Source organism: Nyctereutes procyonoides, unplaced genomic scaffold (assembly GCF_905146905.1).
Source record: "Nyctereutes procyonoides isolate TBG_1078 unplaced genomic scaffold, NYPRO_anot_genome, whole genome shotgun sequence".
Classification (NCBI taxonomy): domain Eukaryota; kingdom Metazoa; phylum Chordata; class Mammalia; order Carnivora; family Canidae; genus Nyctereutes; species Nyctereutes procyonoides.
In genome coordinates, this window is record NW_026575020.1 from 28848429 (window position 1) to 28874837 (window position 26409).

Consider the following 26409-nt stretch of genomic DNA (forward strand, 5'->3'; position numbering starts at 1 on the left):
TCTCTTGTCTCATCTGCTGGGGCTGAAATGTCCAAGGTAGTTTCTTCACTCGGGTGGTCTGGGATGGATGTCTGGAATGTCTGGAAGCTGGCTGGTATCTGCATCAGTCTCCATGTGGCTAGCTGTAGGAGGGTAGTCTCAGGATAGCTGTATTTCTTACATGCTGGCTGTTTTCCCTGGAGTACATGTTCCTAGAGATCTAGGTGGAAGCTTTGAGGGTTCCTGTGACTCAGCCTTGGAACTTAAGTCATGTTATTTCTGTCCCATTCTGTTGGTCCAAAGTGTGTTACACGGCCAGGCAGGTTCAAGGCAAGGGGAGGTATGGGGGCATTAGTACCAAGAGATACACAAATCGGGAAGCAAACTTTGGAGACTAGCTGCCACATTTCTTCTCTTTTTTTCCTGCTACTTCTTTCTGGAACCATTTTTGGGCAGATGTTGGATCCTCTGATGTTTTTGTCTTTTTTTTTTTTTAATCTTTTTCATTTTTCACATCTTTGTCTTTTTCTTCTACTTGGGAGACTTCTCAAAGTTTGTCTTCCCATCATGTTTTTATTTTCCAAGATCTTTTTTTTTTTCCTGGTCATCTCTCTCTCTCTCTCTCTCTCTCTCTCTTTTTTTTTTTTTTTTGGCATTCTCTCCTTGTGTCGTAGATACAAAAACCTTGTCTTATCTCTCTGAGGATATTCCTTTATAGTATTTCGTGGAGGTCTCCATCGGTTCCTTGTATTGTCTGTTACCTTCAGGTTCCTCTTGATTATTTTGAGATCTCTCCCCTATGTTGGAGGCTTTCCCCAAATGTGTAGTTGTCCCTGGCTGTGTGTCTGTAGCCAAGATTGAGCCAAGTGGGTTTGGAGCTGTGTGTGCTTTGGCTGGCGTTCCACCTGTGAGCTTCCATGCAAGGTGATGATTGGGTAGCAAGCTGCTCTTTCATTGGAGGAGCCCAGATATCTTTCCACAGGAATCACTGTTCTATCGTTGCTCAGTTTCTTATGGTGGTGGGCATTGGGAAGGTCATCTAGCTGTCGAGGAAGGATGGGTTGAGGGCTCTCCATGTTGCAAGTATCAAACACTTCCCTGGGGTCATCCATCCTTGGCCCATCTTCCAGGCAACAGTGATCTCTTGTAGGCTGAATTTTCCTTTTCTATTGCATTTCCTCTTGTCAGTTCACACTTTAAAAAAAAAACCCAAAAAACTATTATTTTAAAGGCCTTCAGAAGAAGCAAAATAAATGCAGGTAATCAGTCTGATATGTTCATCGTGGAAGTCTCAACAGTCTGAAGACGATGTCTGTCTCCACCTCTCTGTCTGTATCCGTTTCTGCATTTATATCTATTTCCCCTAAAGGAAGTGAGAGAGAACTACTTAAAAATTATTTTTTTATTGTGATATATGTCATACATCCAAACTGAATTATGCAGGAAGCACCCACGTACTTGCCATCTAGGTCAAGAAATACTGACAGGCTGGGAAGATGCTGATAGTCTGTGCTTCTGTGGCTCCATGGCTTTGTGATTTTGGGTCTGAAGCTGTCTGAGGCCATGACCTTGTGAGCTATGAGCTGGCCGTCTTTGCCCTGCCCATGACGTCGCTCCTTTGGCCAAGGCCAGGCAGTTGCCACGGAGAACAGCTGACCATGTGAGCGAAGCTACTTGCTTGGCAGTTTCTGGTCGATGCCGTGTACTCAGGCTCGGTGATACATGCACCTGCACCCCCCTTCCACTTATTCCTGTCTCTCTGCTAAGGCTTTGGGACTTTTCTGAGCCCACCTGGATTTCCCATGGCCCCATGACTGGTAGTGTGTCCAGAGTGAACCCTTTATCCTCTGCCTCCTGCAGAGCTACTTCTCCTCCTCCTCTGTCTCTGTTGTGATCGAAGCACCCATCACTTGGTTTCTGAAACCAGCATTTTAGCTTCTCCTATCACCAATCTTATTTTTGCCTCCAAGATGCCTTGTGGGCCTGACTCCCTGGTTTTGTTTCTGTAGCGGTAAGTGCAGCAGGGGCCTCCCGTTCCCCTCCTTCCTCTGTCTTCTGCCCTGCTGCTCCTCATGACTCCTGAGGCTATGTTCAGATTGTTTGGTGCATATTTCCCAAACTGCAGCTGTCTGAAGACCACCTTTGCTGTTTCTGCCCCATCTGGGTGCCCCCCCGTAGTAGGTCTTTAATAGTTTCCTTTAGTTGCTCAGTTTCTAAAACTTGAATGAACTTGTTTCATTTTTTAAAGATTTTATTTATTTGATTTTAGAGAGAGTGAGAGTGAGTGAGAGGGAGGGGCAGAAGGAAAGGGGGACAGAATCTTAAGCAGATTCCATCCTGAGCACAGAGCCCAATGTGGGGCTCAGTCCCTTGACCCTGAGATTGTGACCTCAGGAAAACTAAGAGTTGGACACTTAAACGGCTGAACCACCCAGGCGCCCCTAGAATGAACTCACTTTAGAAGATAATGCCATGTCACCATGAAAGGATACTCAGAATAGCTTGCCATAAATAGAGGACACCTGTAAAAGGCCGGTAAATAACCGTTACAGGAAAGAGCACAGCGATCACCTGATGTACCAACTGGGATGTGTACACCTGACCCTGGATGCTCTTGTCAAGGGAACCCCACTTCTTGCCCACCATCAGCATGCTGTGGAGCTGAATTGCCCGATCCAGGCTTTGCTCTGCTGCTCTCCAGCCATGCTTACTCTCTCAGAGTGAGACCACTCTGAGTCTCAGTTTCCCCTTCTGTAAAGTGGGGTTAATAATATTTGGTGCAAAGGATTATAGTCAGTCTTAAGTGTAATAGGCTTCCCACAGCCCTTGTACATGGTAAGCCTGGGGACTCGTACATGGTAAGTCTGGGGACTCCTGGGTTTTCACTTTTCCTCTCGAGGGCCTACTAAATGCCAGGGAGGTGTTTTCTCCACGTTGTTGACACTGGATGGTCTGAGCATGGTGCTCTTTGCTTTTACTCCTCCATGCTTTTGCTGTTTTGTCATTCCCGGAGTTCTCTCCCAGGTAGGTGTTGGTCTTGTCCTCGAGGCATAGCTCAGCTGTCACCTCTTTTGTGACACCTGAGCTTGTTTCCCAGGGAGTCCTGGCCTTCCCTTGGTGTCCCATGGTGCTTTATTCTATATAATCCACAACTAATGTGTGACAAGTGGGTCTTCCACATGGGTGTGCTGTGCCTTCAGGATGGCTTCTGCATTTTCACTTCTCCTGTCTGGACTGTCTTCTCAGATGCTTGTAAATAGTCTGGATGTTACTGCTTGTGGTAACTAACACAGCCCACCTGGACTTCTAAGAATTCAGGCTTTAAGGACATGAGCAGGTGCTGGCTAGTGTCCTCTCAGCTCTGCTGTGGCACTCGGTACAGGTGGAGCTGCTTTCTCATTGTGGCAGGAAAGGGGATTGGGGCTGGGGTGGGGGGTCTGGGGAGTTGAGGTCCAATGCTCAAATTTCTGACTCTGGGACTCTCAGGCCCACATCACACCCCTCAGAGTCTGCTCTTACTCATATGTGAGCTGTATGGCATCAGTCAGTTCTAAAAGTTGCATGTTCGGTACAGCTTTCCCCAGGAGTGAGGGGATGTGCCTGTGTGTGTAGGCTGGCCCATTAGCTCTGAGATGTAATATGGGAGGAGGCTCAGTTGTTCCAGACCAGGGGCTGTGGCCTCCTGGGTCTCCAGGGCTGGGTAAGCCTCCTCTCAGTACCTGTCCTTTCTCCTACCCCTGGCCCAGTTTAGGGATTCAGGGTCCTCCAAGGAAGGGCCATCCTCAGCCAGCACATGCAGAGGGAAGCCAGCATGATCTTTAAGACTATAGGCTTGTAGTGTTGCCCAGACCTCTTTGTGGTCCCACATGTATTCCCATCTCATTGTCCAGGATGTGGTCTGTTTATCTCCTGTGTGGCCTTGGCTTCTGCTGTCAGTTCATTCCTTATGGGGGACCCATAGACCCTGTGGACCCCTGACACTCATGCCTTTTTTTTTTTTTTAAATAAGCTCTGTGCTCAACATGGGGCTTGAACTCACAACCCTGAGAACAGGAGTCACATGCTTACTGACTGAGCCAGCCAGCCGCCCCCACACTCATGCTTTATAAATGTGTGTCCATAAACCAGCTGTAGTTCCTCACAGGTTCTTCCTGAGATGTGACCTGCTAACTTTTCACATATTCGTGCTGAGGTGATTTGAGAACAGTGCTCTCCAGAGACCAGGAGAGAGGCTGGCTATGGGATTCGGGCATCTCCCCTTGCCTCTCCAGGCCTTGGTGTCCTTGTCTGTGTGATAGGCTATTGAATGGCTTCTAATGATTTCTCCTAGACCATAGAGTGGTCTATGCCCACGAACCCCAGGATTGGGTGGGTGTGGTAGGAGTGAGGGTTGCCATTTTGTACCCCTCGGGAGTTTTGGGTCATCCGTGGTCCAGAGTTGAGCCCTGAATTTCCAGGAACCAATTAGAGCGTGCATACGAATGGGACATGACACCAAAGTTGACCCTGCCAGGTGCTGCCAGGTGAGCAGTACTTGCTCCTTCCTAAGGGGCTCTTCAACGGAGGCATTGGGACTCGCTTCCTCCACCTGCTGGAACCTCTCATGGCCAAATCCTGTGCCCTCTTCTATCCCTCAGCTGCCCCACCAGCTCTGTGGAGCCCTGTTTTTTTCCCCTTCCACATCCGCCCCAGCACAAGATAGATGTTGATCCCCTCACCTCTGTGTCTGTCCCTTTGGCCCATTTTGCAGATGAGAAAGCAGAGAGACTGAGACTTTGAGGTACAGCTCATCAGGCCTAGAGCTTGTCTTGTCTTCCTCTTTCTTCTCATTTTGTGTGTTTCTTATGGTGATTTCATGAAGCTTTTAATGTTCTTTCCCATTGTTTATGGTGTAGTTAGTTACATAGGATGGGGAACTATGAAGAGTTAGAACTCAAAAGCTCTCTTCAAATAAATGGCAATGCAGGTGCTTCTGAGCACTGGAGTGGAGACAAAAGGCGTTGCTTTCAACAGGTGCAAGTAGTAAGGGAACTCTGGTCAGCATTTGAAGTGTTGCCACAAAGCCAAAGCTTGTACACAGCCCGGGGTCCTGGGGGCACCAAAAGGCAGCCAGAGAAGAAAATAAGCAGCAGAGATAACAGAGATAGAGCCATTCAGCCCTTTCTGTCTTATTCCTTTAAAAAAACAAAGTTATAATTTACATGCCATAAAATTCACCCATTTAAAGTGTGTGATTCAGTGCTTTTTAGTGTATTTATGAAATTTGTGCAACCATCACCACTATGTGGTTCCAGAACATTTTTAGCACCTTGGAAAGAAACCCTGAGCCCATTAGCAGCCACTCCCCACTCCCTGCCAGCCCTAATCTGCTTTCTGCCTCTGGATTTGCCTGTTCTGACATTGCTTGTAAATACGATCACATCATATGAGGCCTTTTGTGTCTGGCTCCTTTGGTGTAGCATAATATTTTCCAGGTTCTTCCACCTTGTAGCATGCATATATCAGCACTTTGTTCCTTTTTATGGCTCAATAATATTTCATCCTGTGGAGAGACCACATTTTGTTTATCTATTCATTGCTTGACCAACCCTGGGTTATTTCCACCTTTGGCTGTTGTGAATGGTATGTCTCATTCCTTTTGGTTTGGTTTTCCTGGGAAGCTCTTCACAGGCCAACTGTCTGCATTCCTCTAGCTTGGCTCTTTGGAAAGCAAGAGAAAGCAGAGCCAGACATGGCTGGGTGGCTGGGGACCTAGTAGGGTGAGAGATGCAGACAGACAGAGTTTGTAGGTTTGGGAGAACTCTGCCAGGAGGAGGGCTTAGAGCTGGCCCCAGAGCCATCTGCCGATAGGTGAGTATTTTTCCTGTTGTTGATTATTAACTGATGGTTATGATCCTGAGAGTGGATCCCTGGGGCTAGGGGTACTTATTTGAAATGCCAGATATACTTTCAAAGACATTAAAGAGTCCTGGATCCTTCCTTGTTTCTCTGTCTCCACTTGGAGATTTGTTTTTTTTTTTTTTTTTTTTTTTTTAGAGACTTCCTAATAACCAATTTTATTCTATTTTAAAATTGAGGTAAAACATAAAACATAGAAAAAGATATAGAATATTTCCAGTATCCTGTGGCCACTATTAGCCAATATCCTCGAAAGGTTTGAAGTGTACCTATATACTAGTTAGTTACCTTGATATAGGTAACTAATATGTTAGTATTCATGTTGCCAATTTTGTTCTTTTTTTTTATATAAATTAATTTTTATTGGTGTTCAATTTACCAACATACAGAATAACACCCAGTGCTCATCCCGTCAAGTGTCCCCCTCCGTGCCCGTCACCCATTCACCCCCACCCCCCGCCCTCCTCCCCTTCCACCACCCCTAGTTCATTTCCCAGAGTTAGAAGTCTTTATGTTCTGTGTCCCTTTCTGATATCTCCCACACATTTCTTCTCCCTTCCCTTATATTCCCCTTCACTATTATTCATATTCCCCAAATGAGTGAGAACATACACTGTTTGTCCTTCTCCGATTGACTTACTTCACTCAGCATAATACCCTCCAGTTCCATCCACGTTGAAGCAAATGGTGGGTATTTGTCGTTTCTAATGGCTGAGTAATATTCCATTGTATACACAAACCACATCTTCTTTATCCATTCATCTTTCGATGGGCACCGAGGCTCCTTCCACAGTTTGGCTATTGTGGACATGGCTGCTAGAAACATCGGGGTGCAGGTGCCCCGGCGTTTCATTGCATCTGAATCTTCGGGGTAAATCCCTAACAGTGCAATTGCTGGGTCGTAGGGCAGGTCTATTTTTAATTCTTTGAGGAACCTCCACACAGTTTTCCAGAGTGGCTGCACCAGTTCACATTCCCACCAACAGTGTAAGAGTGTTCCCTTTTCTCCGCATCCTCTCCAACATTTGTTGTTTCCTGCCTTATTAATTTTCCCCATTCTCACTGGTGTGAGGTGGTATCTCATTGTGGTTTTGATTTGTATTTCCCTGATGGCAAGTGACGCAGAGCATTTTCTCATGTGCATGTTGGCCATGTCTATGTCTTCCTCTGTGAGATTTCTCTTCATGTCTTTTGCCCATTTCATGATTGGATTGTTTGTTTCTTTGGTGTTGAGTTTAAGAAGTTCTTTATAGATTTTGGAAACTAGCCCTTTATCTGATATGTTATTTGCAAATATCTTCTCCCATTCTGTAGGTTGTCTTTTAGTTTTGTTGACTGTATCCTTTGCTGTGCAAAAGCTTCTTATCTTGATGAAGTCCCAATAGTTCATTTTTGCTTTTGTTTCTTTTGTTTTCGTGGATGTATCTTGCAAGAAGTTACTGTGGCCAAGTTCAAAAAGGGTGTTGCCTGTGTTCTCCTCTAGGATTTGGATGGAGTCTTGTCTCACATTTAAATCTTTCATCCATTTTGAGTTTATCTTTGTGTATGGTGCAAGAGAGTGGTCTAGTTTCATTCTTCTGCATGTGGATGACCAATTTTCCCAGCACCATTTATTGAAGAGACTGTCTTTCTTCCATCCACTTGGAGATTTGAGCACCATTTTAGGAGTTATAGTAACAATGAAGATGATAATGATCATAATGATCTCTATTTGTATGGGACTTTATATTTTATTTAACAGCCATTACATATAATTCCTCAGAACATCATCACCCCCATCTTTGAAGATGAAGGAAGTGGGACGCAGAGAGGTGAGGTAACTTACCCAAGGACACGCAGTGAGGGTAGCAGGCAGAACCAGACTGGAACCCCTTCTAGCGTTGGGCACTTTCATAAAAGCATGGGGGAGATGACCACAGATGGTCTAGGGCAGAAAAATCTGAGGCTGGAGGAGAGGAGCTGGAGGCCTGGGTGCTGTAAGTAGGGCCCTCACTGGGGTCTATCCAGTGCACTATGAATAGTTCCATCTGGGTGAACCATCCCCTGGCTTTCTCAGCTTTCACCATGGGTTCCTCAATCATTTCTTCTTGAGATTTGCATTTGGTTAAAGCCAGCTGGGCCCTTTCCCAGCTGCCCCAGGTTTGTCCATGTTTCTGGAGAAGGAATCCCAGAGCAGAGAACCTCAGTGCTAGGTGGTTCTGGGGCAGAGGGATGCTGAGGGGGTCACACACCTATGACACCCAGAGGCTGGAGGAGGCCCCTGACCTGCCCATCCATGCCTGTTCTTACTACCTTTTTCTTATAGCAGAGTGTATGATCTTCCTCTTTCCTCCTCTACCTTCTCTCTGCTCCCCTCTCCCCTCATCTTATGGGTCCCTGTGTGGGTCTGGGACCCCAGTCCTGAGAGCTGTGTATGAGATTTGGCTGGGGAGGCAGTTTCAGACTCAGTGCCATGACTGTTTAAAGATTGCTATGGGTCTCAAGAAAGTTGTTATAGATAATACTAAGGGTGCCACCTCTGCTAATAATTTACCTTTTGCTTATAATAAATAAGAGCAGCTCCAAGGTTATTTCTTGGGATAATCATGTCACTTTCACCTCCTCACGTGTGATTTGTCTGTCTGAGAAGGGGCTGGAATGACATTGAGCACCCACATTCTTACTCTGCTTAGCGCCAGCAGAGTGGCCTGGCCAGCTGCTGGTGGCCTGGCCAGCTGTCCCTGGGAAGGTGGCTCCCACCCACCAATGTCAAGGGTTGTGAGGGTCGGGACAGGGTGAGATTGAGCCCAGCTGGCAGTGGCAGGGGTGGTAGGGCAGAAGCAAGGATGTCATTGTCTTTGTTTTGGGCCCTCTGCTGACAAAGGCAAGGCTAGAGCCTGGGACTTGGGCAGGGCACTTGCTTCTGAGGTCTGCCACCACACTGGCAGCTTAAATCAGCAGACATTTGTGGCCTCCGTTCTAGCTAGAAGTCCAAAACCAAGGTGGCAACAGGGCCTGCTTGTCCTGGAGGCCCTGGGGTAGAACCCTTCCTTGTGTCTTGTAGCTCCCAGCGGTGGCTGGCCACCCTTGATTTCCAGCTGTGTCACTCCTATCTGTGCCTCTGCTGCTGCATGGCATTCTCCCTGCGTTTCTGTGTCTTCACACAGCTCACTTTGCCTCTCACAAGGACACCAGGCAAATTGAATTAAGGGGCCACTCTAATTACATCTCCAAATAAGGACATATTCACGGGTTCTGGGGGTTAGGATTTCAACATATCTTATTTGGGGGGATGCCTGAGTGGCTCAGTGGTTGAGCGTCTGCCTTCAGCTCAGCACATGATCCCGGGGTCCTCGATCAAGTCCCGCATCGGCCTCCCCATAGGGAGCCTGCTTCTCCCTCTGCCTGTGTCTCTGCCTCTCTGTGTCTCTCATGAATAAATAAATAAAATCTTTAAAAAACAAAACAAAACATATCTTATTTTGGGGACACGATTCAACCCATAACAGGCAGTTGGCTCTTAATTAAGTACCTTTGGCTTCTAGGAGGTGAGAATGAGGATGGAGCAGTGTGTCCCATCTTCTCCTACAGGTGCCACTCAAAGCCATCTGTGTACCAGGGTGGGATAGATTTGTGACGGGCCTGTGTGTACTCAGTTCTCTTTTTGAGGGCAGCATTCTTGCCTTCTGTCTACCCTAGCATCCCATCCGGAGTCTTGGATAGAGCCCTAGAACAAGGATGAGGCTGCTAGCCACATTCTTGTTCAGCACTTTCCAGGCTCCAGACACCATTCAGGGACTCCTTTTGCCTTGGAAGACACGTTATGCTCCCACTGAACTGTCCTCACTCCTCCCTGGAGACTGGTCCAAGTATCTTATGCCAGCATCCAGGGAAAACAAGCTGGTGCAAGGAAGTGGGGCTCAGCCCAGGAAGGTTTGAGTGTGGTGGCCCTTTGCCTGAGACTCAGGGGCCTTGGGTAATAATTGCATCTACTTTGGTCCCATGGGAGTGGACACCTTGCATCTTATAGAGAGAAGTACAGTGTGACTATGTATATGAGTCTCTCTTGACCAGTGATAGTAAAAACCTGCCAGTGTTGCCTTCCTCTAGGATTTGTGTTACTGGAGAGCCAGGATTGCTGTTAGGCAAGTGTGTCACCACCTCCTCCAGAGGAGTGGTCCAGGGGTCCTAAGCTAACCCCTGAACAGTCCTATAGACTTTGGGCATGGGGCTTGCCTTCTGTCCCCTCCCTGCATGCCACTTCCTCCTTGGCTCCCAACTCCCACGGGGGGAGCTGCCCTCGTTCAGCCATAGGTTCCTCAATCAAGCCCATAGAAGGAAGGGGAGGTGGTGGTTCTTGACTAAGAGGTAGAAGAACCTCTTGTTCATCCCTTTGTGTGTGTACATATACACGGGCTGAGTCGTGGCCCTGCTGATTCCAGTATATATATATTATAACTGTGCCAGTTATAGTCTGGACCTGGAGAGAGGCACCCCCCGCCCCCCTCAGATTGAGACCTAGGTCCAGGAAGATATGAGGAGGAAGGCAAATGGAGGATCAGAAAGGGGGATTGGGGATCCCTGGGTGGCGCAGCGGTTTAGCGCCTGCCTTTGGCCCAGGGCGCAATCCTGGAGACCCGGGATCGAGTCCCACGTCGGGCTCCCGGTGCATGGAGCCTGCTTCTCCCTCTGCCTATGTCTCTGCCTCTCTCTCTCTCTCTGTGTGACTATCATAAATAAATAAAAAAAAAAAAAGAAAGAAAGGGGGATTGGCAGGTTGAGGTTAATAGGGGTCATGTGGATCCTGTACCAAGCCAGATGTTCACACAGCCTCCTTACCTGGTTGCCTAGAGGACAGTGAGGCATGGCCCGTTGCAGGGATAGGCAAGAGTCATGCCAGGGTGGACATGGCCTCACAGCACCTGGCCTGATTCCTTTTGGGTTGGGCCTGCTCTGTGGGCTAAGGGGAGCCAGGCTGGGGTGGCGTCTGGCTCACAGAGCAAAGGCTTCTTCTGGAAAGGCAGGGGGCTGGGTTCTGTAGGGAGGGTGGGCTTTTCTCATGAAGGAGCCCTGTTAAAGCTGTCATCCCTGTTGGCAAGATGTGGGCTGGAGAGTACAGAAGCATTCTCTTGAGGTGCAGTGGGGGTCCTTTTGGTCATTGAAGTGTGACCCAGGTACATACTGACTCGGCTGCTTCAGGGTGGGGTTCTGGAGAAGGAAAGGGTCTCAAAGTTGGGAGTCTTGATGGCTCAGTCTGGTCTTGGGCTCTTAATGCTGTTATCCCTGCCTCTCCCTGTTGTCCCAGGAGATATCCAGGGTACGTCCAGGACCCCAGAGCCCCTCATCTGGGGCTCCTCCATGTTCTGCCCAGCAGGCCCTGTTGCATAACCATTGCTCCAAAGGCTCATCTCACTGCCAACAATCTGCCTGGTAATCGGACTGCAAACTAGCACTCCTTGGTCACCAGTGAGGGCCAGATGGAAAGTGGGGAGTATGTGAGAGCAGTGAACTTGTTGCAGTCATGTTGTCATGGTGACACAACTCTGTTTAGCTGCTTCTCCATGGTCCTAGCCCACATGGACTAAAATAAGTTCTACCTGCAGCTTACACAGCAGGCAGCCCCATCCTCCCAAGGTCAGCTCTCTGGCCATGGTGTGTGTGTGTGTGTGTGTGTGTGTGTGTGTGTGTGTGTGTGTGTGTTTGGGGGCAAAGGGTACCCAGGAAGAATGACTCACAAACATTTATATTCATTCCTCTTTTGTCTCTCTCTTTTTTGGGGGGTCCTGAATTCAAATGTGTTTGGAAATACATCTACCAAATGTATAGATATATTTTATTAACCACTGTAGTTTTGACAAATGAAAATACTTGAAGGTGAATGGTAACTGCCAGAGTTTCAGGGTCTGATTATCTTCCACCCTATCAAACTTTGCTATTTTGGTAAAAACGGTTATGTTTATTTTGATGCCTTTAAACATTTGTCCATGCCTCTGAGGCCTGTAGGTGTTGTGGGTCCTCCAAGTCTTTAGAGCAGTGGTTCTCAAACTCCAGTGTACATCAGAATCATCTGGATGGGTTGTAAAACCTGGAATCCTTGGCTCCATTGCTGGAGATGCTGGTGTGCCCCTGAGAATTTGCATTTGTCACAAGTTCCCAGGTGATGCCTTTGTGGCTGCTGCAGGAACCACATGCGAAAGAGCCCCACTTTAAGGTCTAGGGCAGTGCAGCAGAGAGTGCGCTCCACTCTAGTTTGGGATGGTGTGCATTAGCCCAGGTCCCCATGCCCAGCTGCTCTTGACAGAGAGAGGGAATGGCTCAGGCAGGCCATCACTCACCTCTGTTCTGCATTCTCTTTGCAGGAAGCAGGAGCTGGCCAACAGCTCAGATGTGACCTTCCCAGACCAGCCCCTGTCCCCTCCTCTCACTGCACCTCCCACCATGAAGGTAAGAGGCTTGGTATTGGTAAGTGGGGAGGGGAGGTGGCTGTCCCTGAGATCCCAGCCAGCTGCTTCCGTCCGGTGGGTACCATAGGGTGCCCTGACACCTCAGGAGGCAGCATCCACTGGAGCTCACCAGTGCAGGAGGGAAGTGTGACTGAGACTTGGGGGTGTCGGGTGGTGAGGAGATAATGGGGGCTGGATGGGGCCTTGTGGAACAGTGGGGTACAGCATCAGGGGCCCAGGCAGGAGTGAGTGAGGAGACTTGGAGTGTGGCCTGGTGTCTTTAGCTGGTCTTAGCTGAAGGGCTGAGAAACAATGGCAGCCTGGTATCTTAAGGGGCTATTGCCCAGGAGAGCTGCCTGGGGAAGGCAGGGTCCCAGGGCGGGGTGGGGGGGGCCCTCTTGGGACCAAAGTGGCACTTGCATGCTGGTCTGTCTGCCTCAGACTGGCCCTCCTGGGCTGGCCCTGTCACCCCAGTCTCTGTGGGAGAGTTGCTCTGGAGCTTCTGGGTTCAGTAATTCTTTCCTAGAAGTACTTCATTCATGAGTCTCTTTCCTGGGAGACCACCTCCCAGAATCCCAGGCCCCTACTGCTCATTCCTGGAAGGGAGCTGAAGCAGCTGTCGCCTCCCCTGACCATGTCCTCCTCCCTATATCTAGAAATGCCTGCTGGCAGGTTGGTCACAGGCCTGAGCTGGCTCTCAGGGAGGACTTTGGCTCAGCCCATATTCCTGCCTAGGCAGCAGTGACGACACTCCTTCCCTCCTTCCCACTCACAGTTTGCCAGGTGAGGACTAGCCCTGAAGAAGTCACTGCTTCCTGAGTCATCTGAGAGGATGTCTGGGCCACCCTGTATCTCTGTCCTTGGGCTCTGCTGGATGACTCACAGGGAAATCATTAAGCATCTCTCCCCTCTTGTTCTCTGTCATATCCCTGCTCCCCTAACTTAATCTGTTGCAAAGTGATACCCACCCCCGAAGGAAGTAGATAAACGCCACCTTTCTGTTATCACCCCATATTGAATGCCCACCATGCAGAGAGCTGTGTGGTATGCATCCTCGAGGGAGAATCTCATGGAATGACAGTCAGAGCCTGCCCTGGTTGGATTAGGAGTTCGAGAGTGGGTGGGGCACGGGGCACAGGGCTGACCTGAGGACAGCTCTGCTTTCCTCCTGGTGGGGTGCTTAGGGGCACTGAGAGCCAGACTACCTTTGTCAGCTTGATCCCAGTGCAGGTGTCTGAGCCAGGTGCCGGGTGGTTTGTTTACACACGGGATTGCTGAGAAGCACGTCACCATTCTGAGTTTCAGCCCCTTAGTCTGCAAAGTTGGATGTAGGGTGCTTGTCACTGTGCTCATGGGTGGTGGGAGGTTGCAGTGAGAACCCTGAAAGTCTCCTAGGAGGAGTCGCTGAGTTCTCTTGGCAGGCTCCCCTTACTTACTTGCTCACTTAATTCATTCAACACCCAGTACTTGCTTGAATGTTGTATTAGTCAAGGCTCTTGGTTACAAGTGACAGAAACATAACTCACTTTGGTGTAAGCATAAAACAGAATTTATTGCTTTGTAATGCAAGTGTAGACTCTAGGCCTGGCTACATCTATGAGATCTGTCTCTTTCCATCTCTCTGTTGGTTTCATTCTTTGTCAAACTCGGTCTCTGTGGTGGCAGGATAGTAACAGTAGCTCCTACCTGTAAGTAAATTTCAGTGGAAAGAAGAGTATCTTTCCCCTAGTACTTCTAACAAAAGTCTCAGGGAAGAAGTTTGAGGGCCTGGCTTAGGTCACCTGTCTATGTCTAAACCAGTCATTGTGGCCGGAGAGGAGGAGGCTCTGACTGGCCAGACCTGGGTCTCATGCCCACTCTCTAAGCCTAAAGAACCAAGAGTGGGGGAGAGGTGGTTCCTCAAAGGAAAGTTGAGGTGTCATTAGGAGAAGTTGGGGAGATGGATGCAAGGCAAGCAAGACCAAATAGCTTTCTACCGCAAGTGCTGACCACATGCCAGGCCTGGTGCTGAGTGCTAGGGTATTAGTAGGGAACAAGCCATCGTAGTCCCCACCCTCCTGGAGTTGGTCATCTAGTAGGGAGGTGAAAGTTGAAAAACCAACTTTAAGAGAAAGGATGGGACAATGAGGTGTGACGAATGTTCCAAAGGAGAAGGGCAGTATAGCTCAGGAACAGTATAAAGGGTGGGTGTGTAGGAATCGAACCTGACCTTGGAGAGGGTCAGGTAGGACTTCGTAGGAGATGATGTTGAAGCTGAGCCCTGGGAGCTGAGTAGGACCTTGTTAGGCAAAGGTGCAGTCAGAGTGGAGGAGAGTGTTCTAGATGCTTGCTACTCGAGGCCAAGGGACCAGCAGTACCTGCATTCTTTGGGAGCTTCTTAGGGGTGCAGAATCTCAGAATTGGTGGGCAGAAGTACTGACTGCTGCAGGCTCCCTAGGCCCCTGGGGCAGGAGGGAGGAGGCCACACTGGCAGACTGGGAAGCCAGAGCGGTCAGAGCATCCACAGTGAGGGAGGAAGAGGCACAACCTTGGAAGTTTTATTTTATTTTTCAATTTTTAAAAATATAATCTGAAAACATTTCTTTTTTATGTTAAATTATAGTTGACACACAATGTTACATGAACTCAGGTGTACAGCATAACGATGGGACAAGTCTATACGTTATGCTCTGCTCATCACAAGCATAGCTGCCGTCGGTCACCACACGACACGATCACACCACCACTGACTGACTATTCCCTGGGCTGTGCCTTTCATCCCCATGACTGATTTGTTCCATAGCTGGAAGCCCACACCTCCTACCCTCCTTCACCCACTCTGCCTGTCCCGTCTACCGAGACCCTTAGAAGTTTTGTTAAAGATTTTGGGCCTTTTTTTTTTTTAAGGTTTTATTTATTTATTCATGAGAGACACCCAGAGAGAGGCAGAGACATAGGCAGAGGGAGAAGCAGGCTCCCTGTGGGGAGCCCGATGCAGGAACCCCGTCCTGGATCCTGGGGTCACGACCTGAGCCAAAGGCAGACACTCAACCACTGAGACACCCGGGTGCCTTGATTTTGGGCCTTATCCTTAACTAAATTTTGGGCATTGATGTCATTGAAGATTTTAGTCAGAGCAGTAGCCCCATGACGGGACTTTTTGGAAAATCACCCTGGCTTTTGGGTGGAGGATTTGTCAGAGGAGCAGAGTGGAAAGTCAGGGAGGGGTTGCGAGGTCACTGAGTGCATCCAGTGCAGGGATAGGAGGGGTGATGGTGGTCTGACTCTGAGGGGTCTGTGGGGTTATTTGGAAGTAGTCAGATCTCTGATTTTCTAGGAGGTAGATTGATGAGATAGGAAGATTTGGGGAGAGATAGGAGGCAAGAGTGGCCACAGGTTGCGAACAATGGATAAATGGTACAGCTGTTCTCTGAGAAGGGAGGGAGGATGAGGCTTTGGTTCTAAGTGTTGTGTTCCACATGCTTGAGACACAAATGGGGTTTTTAGTGAGCTGCTGAGACTCAGAAGAGGGAGCCATTCTTGTAGAGGTGGGAATTAAAGCTTGGGATGGAGGGGTGGGTAAGGGGCAGTGAGTGCTTCAGGGAGAGGGTGAAGTGAGAAGAGGAGACGTTCCTGGGGTGGTGCCATGAGGGCGCCCCCTGGTCAGAGGCTGATTTGGAGGAGGCTGAGACTGGGTGGGAGGAGCGGTTTGCAAAGGAAGAATGGGCAGCTGTGTTGGCTGTTGCAGAGAGGCCAAGTATGCTCTGGGGCACACAGAGGCCTGGTGGCGCTGCTGTTATGCCTCAGAATGGTTCGGGGGAGGGAGGAGTGGACAGCCGACTGGGCTGTGTTGAAGAGTGAGTGGAAATGTTGACAGGAGGGAGCCAGGAGGGTGTGTGGATACAGGAGGGAGGGGTACTGATCAGGAATCTGGAGCACAAGTAAGAGATTAGTTAACATAGTTATTTATTCAAAAAACCACGGCTGTCCACTGGATCCCTGCTCCTGCTCTGTTGTGGCCAGCACAGGGCCCAACAGGCTGTCGCAGGTAAGGCTGGCCTGATGGGGGAACTCCAGGCTGGCTCAGAGCAGAGCAGCAGCCTATGGGATGGGTTTTCTGTCCTCAGCTCTGAGGCCAAGGTCAGAGCTGAGCACTCGTGTCACCCTGAAGCTCACACTGGGGTTGGGACCCTCTGATGGTGGGTGTGGGAGGTCAGTGTGTGTGTGGTATACCTGGCCTTTATGACTGTTATTCGGGCTTGTTCTGTGGCAAAGACTTAGCCTGTGGCCGTGGTTAGGAGACAGTCTGTGGCTAGGACATTTTTTGTCCTTTGGCAAAGCAAACTGACTCATATGGTTAACACCACAGTCCTCAGGCCAGCCTGTTCCTCACAGAGGGAGTGTCCCTTTTGTCATTGCACTTACCAAGTCCTGTTGCTGGTCATCTGGCACTTCCTGCACTGAGTTCCTTGAGGGCAGTGACTCTCCTGTTCTATGGTGTGGGTGGGTGCTTGGTGGATATTGATGGTGTGTTGACTGCTGGGGCATCCAGGTGGGAGGAGCCTGTGCTTGATATTCTACTACTCTGGTTTTGCTGGAATCTTATATCCCAGCAGACCCTCTATCTCCAGGTTTAAAACTCTTGTAAATTAAGCCCCTAGATGTCCTTTAAGATGCGGACTGCAGCTCCCTCATTGCCCATCAGTCTTAGGTGGGGTCTCTACCTGCGCTGACCCAGGATCCACTCATGATGTCCATCTCCAGGGTGGGATCAGGCCTCTGCTTTGCTGGTATCTCCTGAGCTCCCCAGGTATTTATTGTACACTGACGTCTGAGACATCCAGGGTGGAAGGTAGCCTCTCTCCAGGGTCTCTGGCCTTGGGGGTCTTGTGGCATGGCCCCCGGCCTACCCCTAGCATCTGGGTGGGGTGGGCAGGGCTCACCTAGTTCCCTCAGTAGGGCAGGCTTGGCATGGGAGTCACAGAATGTCAGGGATGGGTGATTCATTTCTTTTATAGATAAACTGGATGGGGACTTGGACTCACCCAAGGTTCCCCTGAGGATGGTATTGTCTCCTCGATGGTCAGTATAAGTTAAATTCTCAGACCCAAACCAGTTTTGGTAAAGTGTTCCTCTCATCCCACCCCTCATAGCTAGGACAGCCCCTCCTCTGGTTGCTTCTCCCAAGAGGAAGGGACTGTTGGAGCAGAGGGAGCCTGTAGCCCCTGAGAACCTCCTTAACCTCCTGCCCCCACCGAGCATCTGATGCAACTGGTCTTTCCTCCCCTTCCCCTGCCCCTTTGCGGTTTGTGTTTTTCAGGGGGATTTTTTTTTTTTTTCTAATATGAAACTGAGAAAAAGCAACCAAAGAGATGCTAAGCAGATGGGCTGAATGAGAGCCCAGTTTCAGCCAGAACTCACACTGTGGATGGTACAGGGTGGGCTGGGAGAGGATTTGGGGCTGTGTCCCTGGGAATGCTGTGGATTGTTTCTAGGTCCACATTTTTTATGATCTGGTTTTCATGCCCAAATGGGTCAATAGGCATTTAGAGAGGGCCAACTGTGTGTGCCCAGCATTGCGCTGGGCCCTGTGGGGTCAAACTGAGGCCGCAGTCCTTACCCCTCAAAGAACCTGCTGTCTACAGGGAGCCTTCACTGAGCAGAAGAAACCATATGGCTCAGCATGTGACAAGCTCAAATGTGTCATGTGGCTTCTCGGGGTGGAGAGGAGTGAGGATGGCTTCTTGGGGAGGAGGGGTAGGGTGGGCAGAAGGGCCCTGATGGCAGGCGCAGGTTTGGGCTTACCCCTCTGGGACTGATTAGAGACATCAGCCTTTCTGGGTTTCATGAGTTGAGGGGGTTGACCCTTCCTGTTCTCTCCCAGCTCACAGTGAATGTGCAGGGCATTTCATTGGGTGACAATGCTGGCATTTGTTCTGACCTTGAACTGTCATAGTTGCCTTTGGATCCCCCACCAGGCCTATAGTGGCCTGATCAGCTGGGAGGCAACCCTAGCTTAGTCTATGCGTGTGATCTTCCCTTGTGAGAGTTTAAGGGCCGCTTCCCTCAGACCTTCTCCATGCCACTTTGTGAGAGTCCAAGGGCAGTCCCTCTCAGATCTTATCTTTTCCAGAAGAAGGTAATGGGGGCCTGGGGTTCTTGCTGTGGAGAGGAGCAGAAGTCTTGTTCCTATAGTGTCTCTTTGGTACTCTGCACTCCATGATTCACTAATGCCCTTGAAACCCTTGGGGTAAGTCAGATAGCAGAAGTCTCCTGGGAAGAAACTGGAGGGAAATGGAGTCTGAGGAGCTTCTCCTCTGCACTGTCTTCATTTCCTTTGGGTGGAGCCATGCAGGTCCCCTTTCACGAACCTCCAGGCTCACTGTTGCCCATCAGCTGCTCTCTCCCCCTGGGGCGGGGCTGGGCTTTCCTTTTCAGCTTGTAGCTTGAGCCTGAGGCCCGATGTCAGCTTTTCAGTTTGTTCATGGCTCCTGCCTCCTCTCTTCTGTCCATGCCGAGAAGGGAGACTGCCCCCTTCCATCAGGGTTGAGCAAGGGGGTGTAGGCCCCTGTGAGGTCTACCAATTTTGTATGGATGAAGTAATGACACAATTGTGAGAAGGGTGGAAGGGGACCTTCTTGGGGCAGGAAGGGCTCAAGGACAGAGCAGGAAGGTTTGGTTTCCCTCTCCTTGAGAGAGCCTTGGAGGGGGACATGAGAGTTAGGACAAATATTTGTACCCCCATTCCCACCGTTGCAGAGCTTTTCTTGGTGACACTGCGGGCCCTGGGAGAGCCGTCTCTGGTCTCCACACAGACCCCCCATTTATGTCCATATGTCATCCCCTCAGAAGCTCCTTCTCAGGAGTTCAGGGACAGTGCAGACATGAGGAAGGGCTTGCCTGCATCTGTGTCTGCGGGGGTATGCCTCAGATGCTTTGAGGACATTGAGATGTCTCTGTGTGCACCATCTGCATGCAGCTACCTCTCACGGGTGCATAGCTGCACGTATGTATGTTGTCTTTGATGTGGAACTCCATCCTGGGACCCTGGGATCACGCCCTGAGCCAAAGGCAGATGCTCAACTGCTGAGCCACCAAGGTGCTCTGGCTATGAACATTTTGATTTGCTTTGTGCTGTGGTTTTTGTTTTTTGGAACGGTTTTCATTTCTCTTAGGTAAATATTTAGAGTGAAATCTCTGGGTCAGTGGGTAGATGAATTTTAACTTTATACAAAACCTCCGATTGCCAGATGACTGCACCATTTCACATTGCTGCTTGGCGGTGGTGTGAGGCGGTTGATTGCTCCACATCCTTGCCAACATTTGCCCTTGGCAGTCTGCTTCATTTTAGCCACTTGAGTAGGCGTTTAGGGGCATTTCATGGTGGTTTTAATTTGCATTTTTCTGGTGACAAATGATGTTGAACAGGTTTTTACATAGTTGTTGACCATTTTATGGTTCCTTTTGCCCCTCCTTCCCCTTTAAAATTGCTATCTTGGGATGCCTGAGTGGCTCAGTGGTTGGATGTCTGCCTTCAGCTCAGGGCGTGATCTGGGAGTCTCGGGATCAAATCCCACATCGGGCTCCCTGCTCGATATGGAGTCCATGCTCACTCCATATCACAAAGACTTCTTCCATATTTTCTTCTAGAAGCTTTCTAGTTTTAGCTGTAGATCCATCTCAGTTTATTTTATTTTTATTTATTTATAAATATTTTATTTATTTATTTGTGACAGACACACAGAGAGAGGCAGAGACATTGGCAGAGGGAGAAGCAGGCTGTATACAAGGAGCCTGATGCGGGACTTGGTCCTGGACCCTGGGATCACACCCTTAGCCAAAGGCAGACACTCAACTGCTGAGCCACCCAGGTGCCCCTGATCCATCTCAGTTTAATTGCATATGGCATAATACAGGGATCTAGGTCCATATATAGATATCCAGTTGCTGAAAATACTTTTGAGTTGCTTTGGTGCTTTAGTCAAAAGTCCACTGGCCGTGCTAGTGCTCTTGTATAGTCATTTCTATAAGCCGTGGTGTTTCTCTAAATGTGGGATGGCAGATATGTGACACTTGTGCTGTCACCACCTCCCCCTACACCCCTGCCCCACCCCACTGCCCCATGGCAAATGTCAGTAATTGATCACAGCACACTTGCCCATGAATTCAGATGTGGTCTCAGAACCCTCTCCACCGGGATCCCTGGGTGGCGCAGCAGTTTGGCGCTGGCCTTTGGCCCAGGGCGCGATCCTGGAGACCCGGGATCGAGTCCCACGTCGGGCTCCCGGTGCATGGAGCCTGCTTCTCCCTCTGCCTGTGTCTCTGCCTCTCTCTCTCTCTCTCTCTCTCTCTGTGTGTGACTATCATAAATAAATAAAAATAAAAAAAACAAATGAACAAACAAAAGGCAAAATCTCTCTTAAAAAAAAAAAAAAAGAACCCTCTCCACCAAAGCACTGCAGGCAGCCACTGCCAGTCATTTGCAGTTGACATTTGAGATGAATTATTTCTGGCATCTCTGATTGAAATTGTCAGAAGAGGTTAAGTTATTTGCTCACGGTCCCACAGCTGGTGAGTGCAGAGCCAGGATTTGGACTCAAAGTCTGTCTGGGTGACTCCGGAGCCTGTGCTGTCTTAAACACTACTCCATACTCTTGTGTGTGAATTGTTTTAGAGTGTTACTTAATCTCCCTGACCTCTAATTTATTCACCTGTAATATAAGCACAACAGCCACGTGACCTGGAAGAGGGGGTGTGAGGAGTAATGAGGTAGTCCGTGAAGCAGCTAACGCACAGTAGGTGGTCAATAATTGGTTGTGATAATAGGTCATTTTTTTAGGTCATTTTTTTTAAGATTTTATTTTTAAATAATCTTTATACCCAGTGTGGGGCTCAAACACACCATCCTGAGATTATGAGTCTTGCACTCCACTGACTAAGGCAGCCAGGCACCCCTGATACTGATAATTTTGATGATGATTATGATAATAATGATGATGATGATGATGTTGTTCTTGCCCTTCAGAAACATGTAGTAAGGGCTTCTCTCTAGGGACCTGGGAGCCACCAGCATATGAGAGTCGCTGGCCTGCTCCCATGTAGCCTTGGGACCCTTGCATTCTGAGCTGGAAGCATCAGAAGGGAACCCTGCTTCCTAGACATTGCTAATGCCTTGGTCTAGCCGTGTGGGCCACTTGGCCTTGTTCCTCTCATCCCTTATATAGGGGGAATAGCTAGGCTTCCAGAGTGTTTTCTCTGGGAACCCTCTTCCCTTCCTCTTTGATTCTCTAGCCCATTCCCCCTTTCATTCTGACAGGCCACAATGGTCTCCTCCATTGTGGAGGCTAATCCCACTCCTTTGACCTGGACTTGGACCCCTTTGATGCTCTTTCTCAAATATGTGAAACAATACTGAGTTGCAGTTAATAACACAGTTTCAGGAGCCAGTTTCCCTGGGCTTACGGTTTTACCACTTCCTAGCTATGTAACTTCTTTTTGCCTTAGTTTCCTAATTTGGTAGGATAGAGATGTAAGAGAACCTGCCTCATGTGGCTTTAAGGGAGATTGAGATGGTGTATATTTATTGCTTAGAACAGAGGTGTGTAGCATGCGCTGCAAATAGATAGTCGTTATGATTCCTCTATATGGCAGCCATGCTTACAGAGAAAGTCTAAAAGGAAATACACCGATCTCTCTGTTGTTAGTGTAGTTTCTTCTGATTTCTTGCCCTGCCTGGTGCCCATGGTTGAGGTGTCTCTTCATGTCCAATGAACAAAACTGAAATTGCATTTTGTGTGATTGGCCCTACCTAAGCCCCGTGTCTCAGACAGTGAGGGTATTAGAAAAAGCCCCAAACTAAGGGTCCTCCCCTGGGGAAGGGGCCTTCAGGGAGGGAGCATCCTTTTGGATCATGTTCCCATCTCTTGTAGTTGGGCTGCCCAGAGCTGGTCAGGGGTCACAGGTGAAGCTGGTTCCCATGGTGGCACAAAGGGCCTGCAAGGCCAGCATCTGCATGAAGGATTTGGGGACTGGACTAAGGGTAGGCCTGGGTAGGTTAGGGTCTTGGAGAGTCCAGGGTTGGCTTTGGAATGCACTTCATGGCTTGTTTGCCTCTGTCAGGAGTGTCCTCCCTAACTCCTTTGCCTAAAGTTAATATTAACATGAGCCTATACTTCTAGACAGGTCTTGTGCCTTGATAGAGCAGTTGGCATTCCAGAATCTCCCTGGGGACGCTTCCTTTACTGCTCCAGCCCGAATCATGCCACCTGCCTTTGAGGGCTTGACCAGCTCTCCTGCCCCCAGCTTAGCACCTGCTTCTGATTGATTGATTATTGGAGTTCAGTTTGCCAACATATAGCATAACACCCAGTGCTCATCCCATCAGGTGCCCCCCTCAGTGCCCATTACCCAGTCATCCCCATCCCCCGCCCACCTCCCTTTCTACCACTCCTTGTTTGTTTCCCAGAGTTAGGAGTCTGTCATGTTCTGTCTCCCTTTCTGGTATTTCCCACTCATTTTTTCTCCTTTCCCCTTTCCCCTTTATTCCCTTTCACTATTTTTTATATTCCCCAAATGAGTGAGACCATATAATGTTTGTCCTTCTCCGATTGACTTATTTTACTCAGCATAATACCCTCCAGTTCCATCTACGTCGAAGCAGATGGTGGGTATTTGTCGTTTCTTTCTTTCTTTTTTTTTAATAGATTAATTTTTATTGGTGTTCAATTTACCAACATACAGAATAACACCCAGTGCTCATCCCGTCAAGTGTCCCCCTCAGTGCCCGTCACCCATTCACCCCCACCTCCCGCCCTCCTCCCCTTCCACCACCCCTAGTTCGTTTCCCAGAGTTAGGAGTCTTTATGTTCTGTCTCCCTTTCTGATATTTCCCACACATTTCTTCTCCCTTCCCTTATATTCCCTTTCACTATTATTCATATTCCCCAAATGAATGAGAACATACACTGTTTGTCCTTCTCCGATTGACTTACTTCACTCAGCATAATACCCTCCAGTTCCATCCACGTTGAAGCAAATGGTGGGTATTTGTCGTTTCTAATGGCTGAGTAATATTCCAGTGTATACGTAAACCACATCTTCTTTATCCATTCATCTTTCGATGGACACCGAGGCTCCTTCTACAGTTAGGCTATTGTTAGCACCTGCTTCTGTGACATCCCTACTTTTTGGGTCCTGCCTCCTCTGATGTGAATGTGTGGGACAGAGTCCTGGGCCTGGCCTGGAATTTAGTAACTGTGTGACATTGTGCAGTTCAGTGATCCGTGAACCTCAGTTCCATTATTTGTAGACTGAGCCCATCCCTTTGGGTTGCTGTGAGGATTACAGAAGGAAGTGGGTGAGCGAGGGCTTCATAAAGTACATGTACATGTTATATATATTGGTACACAGTAGATACTGGTGGTAATTATTGTGGACATTGAGCTAAATGCTTGTGTGTGGGGTGGGAGGGGCAGGTCTCCTTGATAATCCCACTCTTCCTTTCCTGTAGCTGCCATAGGTCCTTCCTCATAGAGGGTGGGAGGACCTCTCACAGGACCCCCTCCTGCCAGATTCCAAGCATGCCTCTCCTCTTGCCTTCCCTCACTGGACCCCTGGCAGAGTCTCTGCTCCTAGCTGAGTGTGGAGATGCAGTTTCAGGCCTTGATGTATATATTCCTTACTTGGGGCTGCTGTAACAAAATGCCACAATTATGGTGGCTTAAAACAACAGAAATTGATTCTTCACAGTTCTGGAGGCCAGAAGTCTGAAATCAAGGGTTAGTAGGTCTGTGCTCCCTCCAGAGGCACAAGTGTGGAGGTTCCTTGTTGCTTCCAGCTTCTGGTAGTTCCAGACGTTCCTTTGACTTGGGGCCACATGACTCCATTTTGTCTTAACTCTACACTCTGTGGGTCTTTTATAGGGACACTCATCATTGGATTTAGGGCCCACCTGGGTGGTAATCTAGGGTGATTTCATCTTGCGATCCTAAGGTAATTGTATGTGCAAAGACCTATTTTCCAAGTCAGGTAACTTTCGCAAGCTCCTGGATGTGGACATATTTTTTTTTTTGGGGGGGGGCTACCATTTAACCTGCTATAGGGTGTGGGTTGCCCTCCCCCGGGAGCTCCTGATGGCAGCTTAGTGAGGTCCGGAAGCTCTGCCAGCACCTGCTTATCCTTCCATACTTGGATGTCATTCAAGTGTGGTTGTAGGGGTGTGTGTGTGTGTGTGTGTGTGTGTGTGTGTGTGCGTGCGTGCAAGGGGCAGGGTGTTACAGGTGCAGGGCTAGGAGAGACTGGTTCAGTGTAGCTTGTCCTGAGGGAGCAGGGTGTGCTCTTCCTATTCTTGCTGCCATGGGGCCTGGTGCAGCAGGGGCCCAGAGGAGGTGCTTTATAAATACTTAGTGGTCAGTGCTTAATAAATATCTGTAATAGGTGACGATGAATCTTCAGTGATTAATCTAGCCTTGAGAATGTGGCATTGAGCAAAAAAAGCCTAGCATTTTCTTGGAGAATTTTCATAAGAGCTTTCTGCAAGTAAATAGGCAACAAAAAGCCAACTACTTTTAATAAAATGATACACGCTTATTATAAAAAAATTGAGCAATTGTAAAGTACAGAGAAATTAGGGAAAAAAGCCCTAATAATAATTGTACCATCCAGACATATTCCTTCTTAGCATTTGCAAAGCATCCAGTCATCTTAGCATCATACAGAGACATAAATATATGGGATCTCACTCTTTGTAATAAAAAGAGTTAAATTTGATTTTACTTGAATTTAACCAGTGAGGGAAAAAAAACCCAAGCAGCTCAGAAGGAATTGCTAAAGTTTAGGTAAATGTTTCCTCTCTGTAAAAGATATTAATTTCTAGAAGAGTCCTCTAAAGAGGCAAAAGATTTAAAAAAATGACAAACCTTTGAGAGTAGAACCATTGTTATTATTTTGCTAAATTATTTCAACTTAATAACATAGTGGTTAGCTCCTTAGAGGGGAGTGGTGTGGCCTATGAACTCGGCCCCTGAGCAGGCATGACACAGTCCTTTGGAAGGGAACTGCCAGGCCATGCCTTAAGCAGGAGGCTGGGTTGGCAGGGTCTTCTTCACAGAGAGAGCCCTCGGAACCCCCTGGCTGAGTTACACATTGAAATTGAGCCCGTTTCAGGAGGGAATTGGGTTTGTTAGCAAATGATGTGGGCTGAGCTGATTTGATTTGGCAGTAGGATGGAGAAGTTTCTGAAATGTCAGATGTTAACATGATAGCTGGCTGACTCTAACTGGAGAGCCAGGAGTGAGGGGTGGGTGGCTGGGTGGCGTCATCTGCTGTGGAAGAGGAAGAGAGGGGGATGAAGGAGAAAGGACAAAGGATGTGTAGGGAGGGGAGAAGAGGCAAGGAGAGAGCAGGAGGTGAGAAGCTGGAGAAGGGCTGGGAGGGATGGGAGAGGTGAGGTGAAGGGGCTGGGTTTTTCCATTGTGGGCCTGGCCCCAGGTTGCCCTCACTTAGGCTTCTTTTGAACAACATGATGTTAAAAGATTCATTTCAGTGTTATTGGGAGGGATGTGCTCTCTCCAATGACTGTTTTCCTCATATCCCCCTGGCTCCTGAAGACTGGGCTTAAGACCTGTGCCAGACACCATGCTGTTGTTTCTAGAGCATTCTCTTCCCATGGGCTGGTCCTAGCGGGTGGCCTGGGCTCAGAGGAGACCTGAATTGCATCTCACCTCAGAGTTGTGGTGGGGATCAGGATGATTCTGAGAATCTAGCTGGATTCTATGAATCCACCTATGGTTGCCTGTCCAGATGGAGTTTGGGGCAGCATTTTGAGTGTCCCTTTGGGGTAGTGATTCTGTGGTCAGGAGAATTAGGTCATGTAAAATAGGAAGCAGGAGCTGCAGCTTATTTATCGGTCTCCTCATGCTTGGTGAACCCTTATTGAACTGGGAAGAGACGATCTCCACTCTTTGAGGGTATGATGGCTGCAATGAGACAAAAACCCCAGAAACTACCTCCGAGAGTGACCCAGGATGGGACATATCCTCCACTAGAGTCCAGTGGTCCCTGCTTGGGCATAGAGACAAAGACAGCCTGAATAAGCTCACAAAAGCATTAAATCCCGGCATGATTCTCTCTC

The 26409-nt window shown here is 48.7% G+C and overlaps 1 protein-coding gene across 5 annotated transcripts in view; it reads left to right on the plus strand.

The window, feature by feature from the left end:
• RAP1GAP2 (RAP1 GTPase activating protein 2) overlaps positions 1–26409 on the plus strand; it is a 219598-nt gene that overhangs the window by 102125 nt on the left and 91064 nt on the right. For all 5 annotated transcript variants that reach the window (XR_008664107.1, XM_055322769.1, XM_055322798.1 and 2 more), the window contains one exon: positions 12216–12300. Coding sequence is in view for 4 of the 5 variants with exons in the window: in XM_055322769.1 (XP_055178744.1) it covers positions 12216–12300 (85 nt within the window). In the remaining variant the exon portion in view is untranslated. The remainder of the gene's footprint in view (positions 1–12215; positions 12301–26409) is intronic.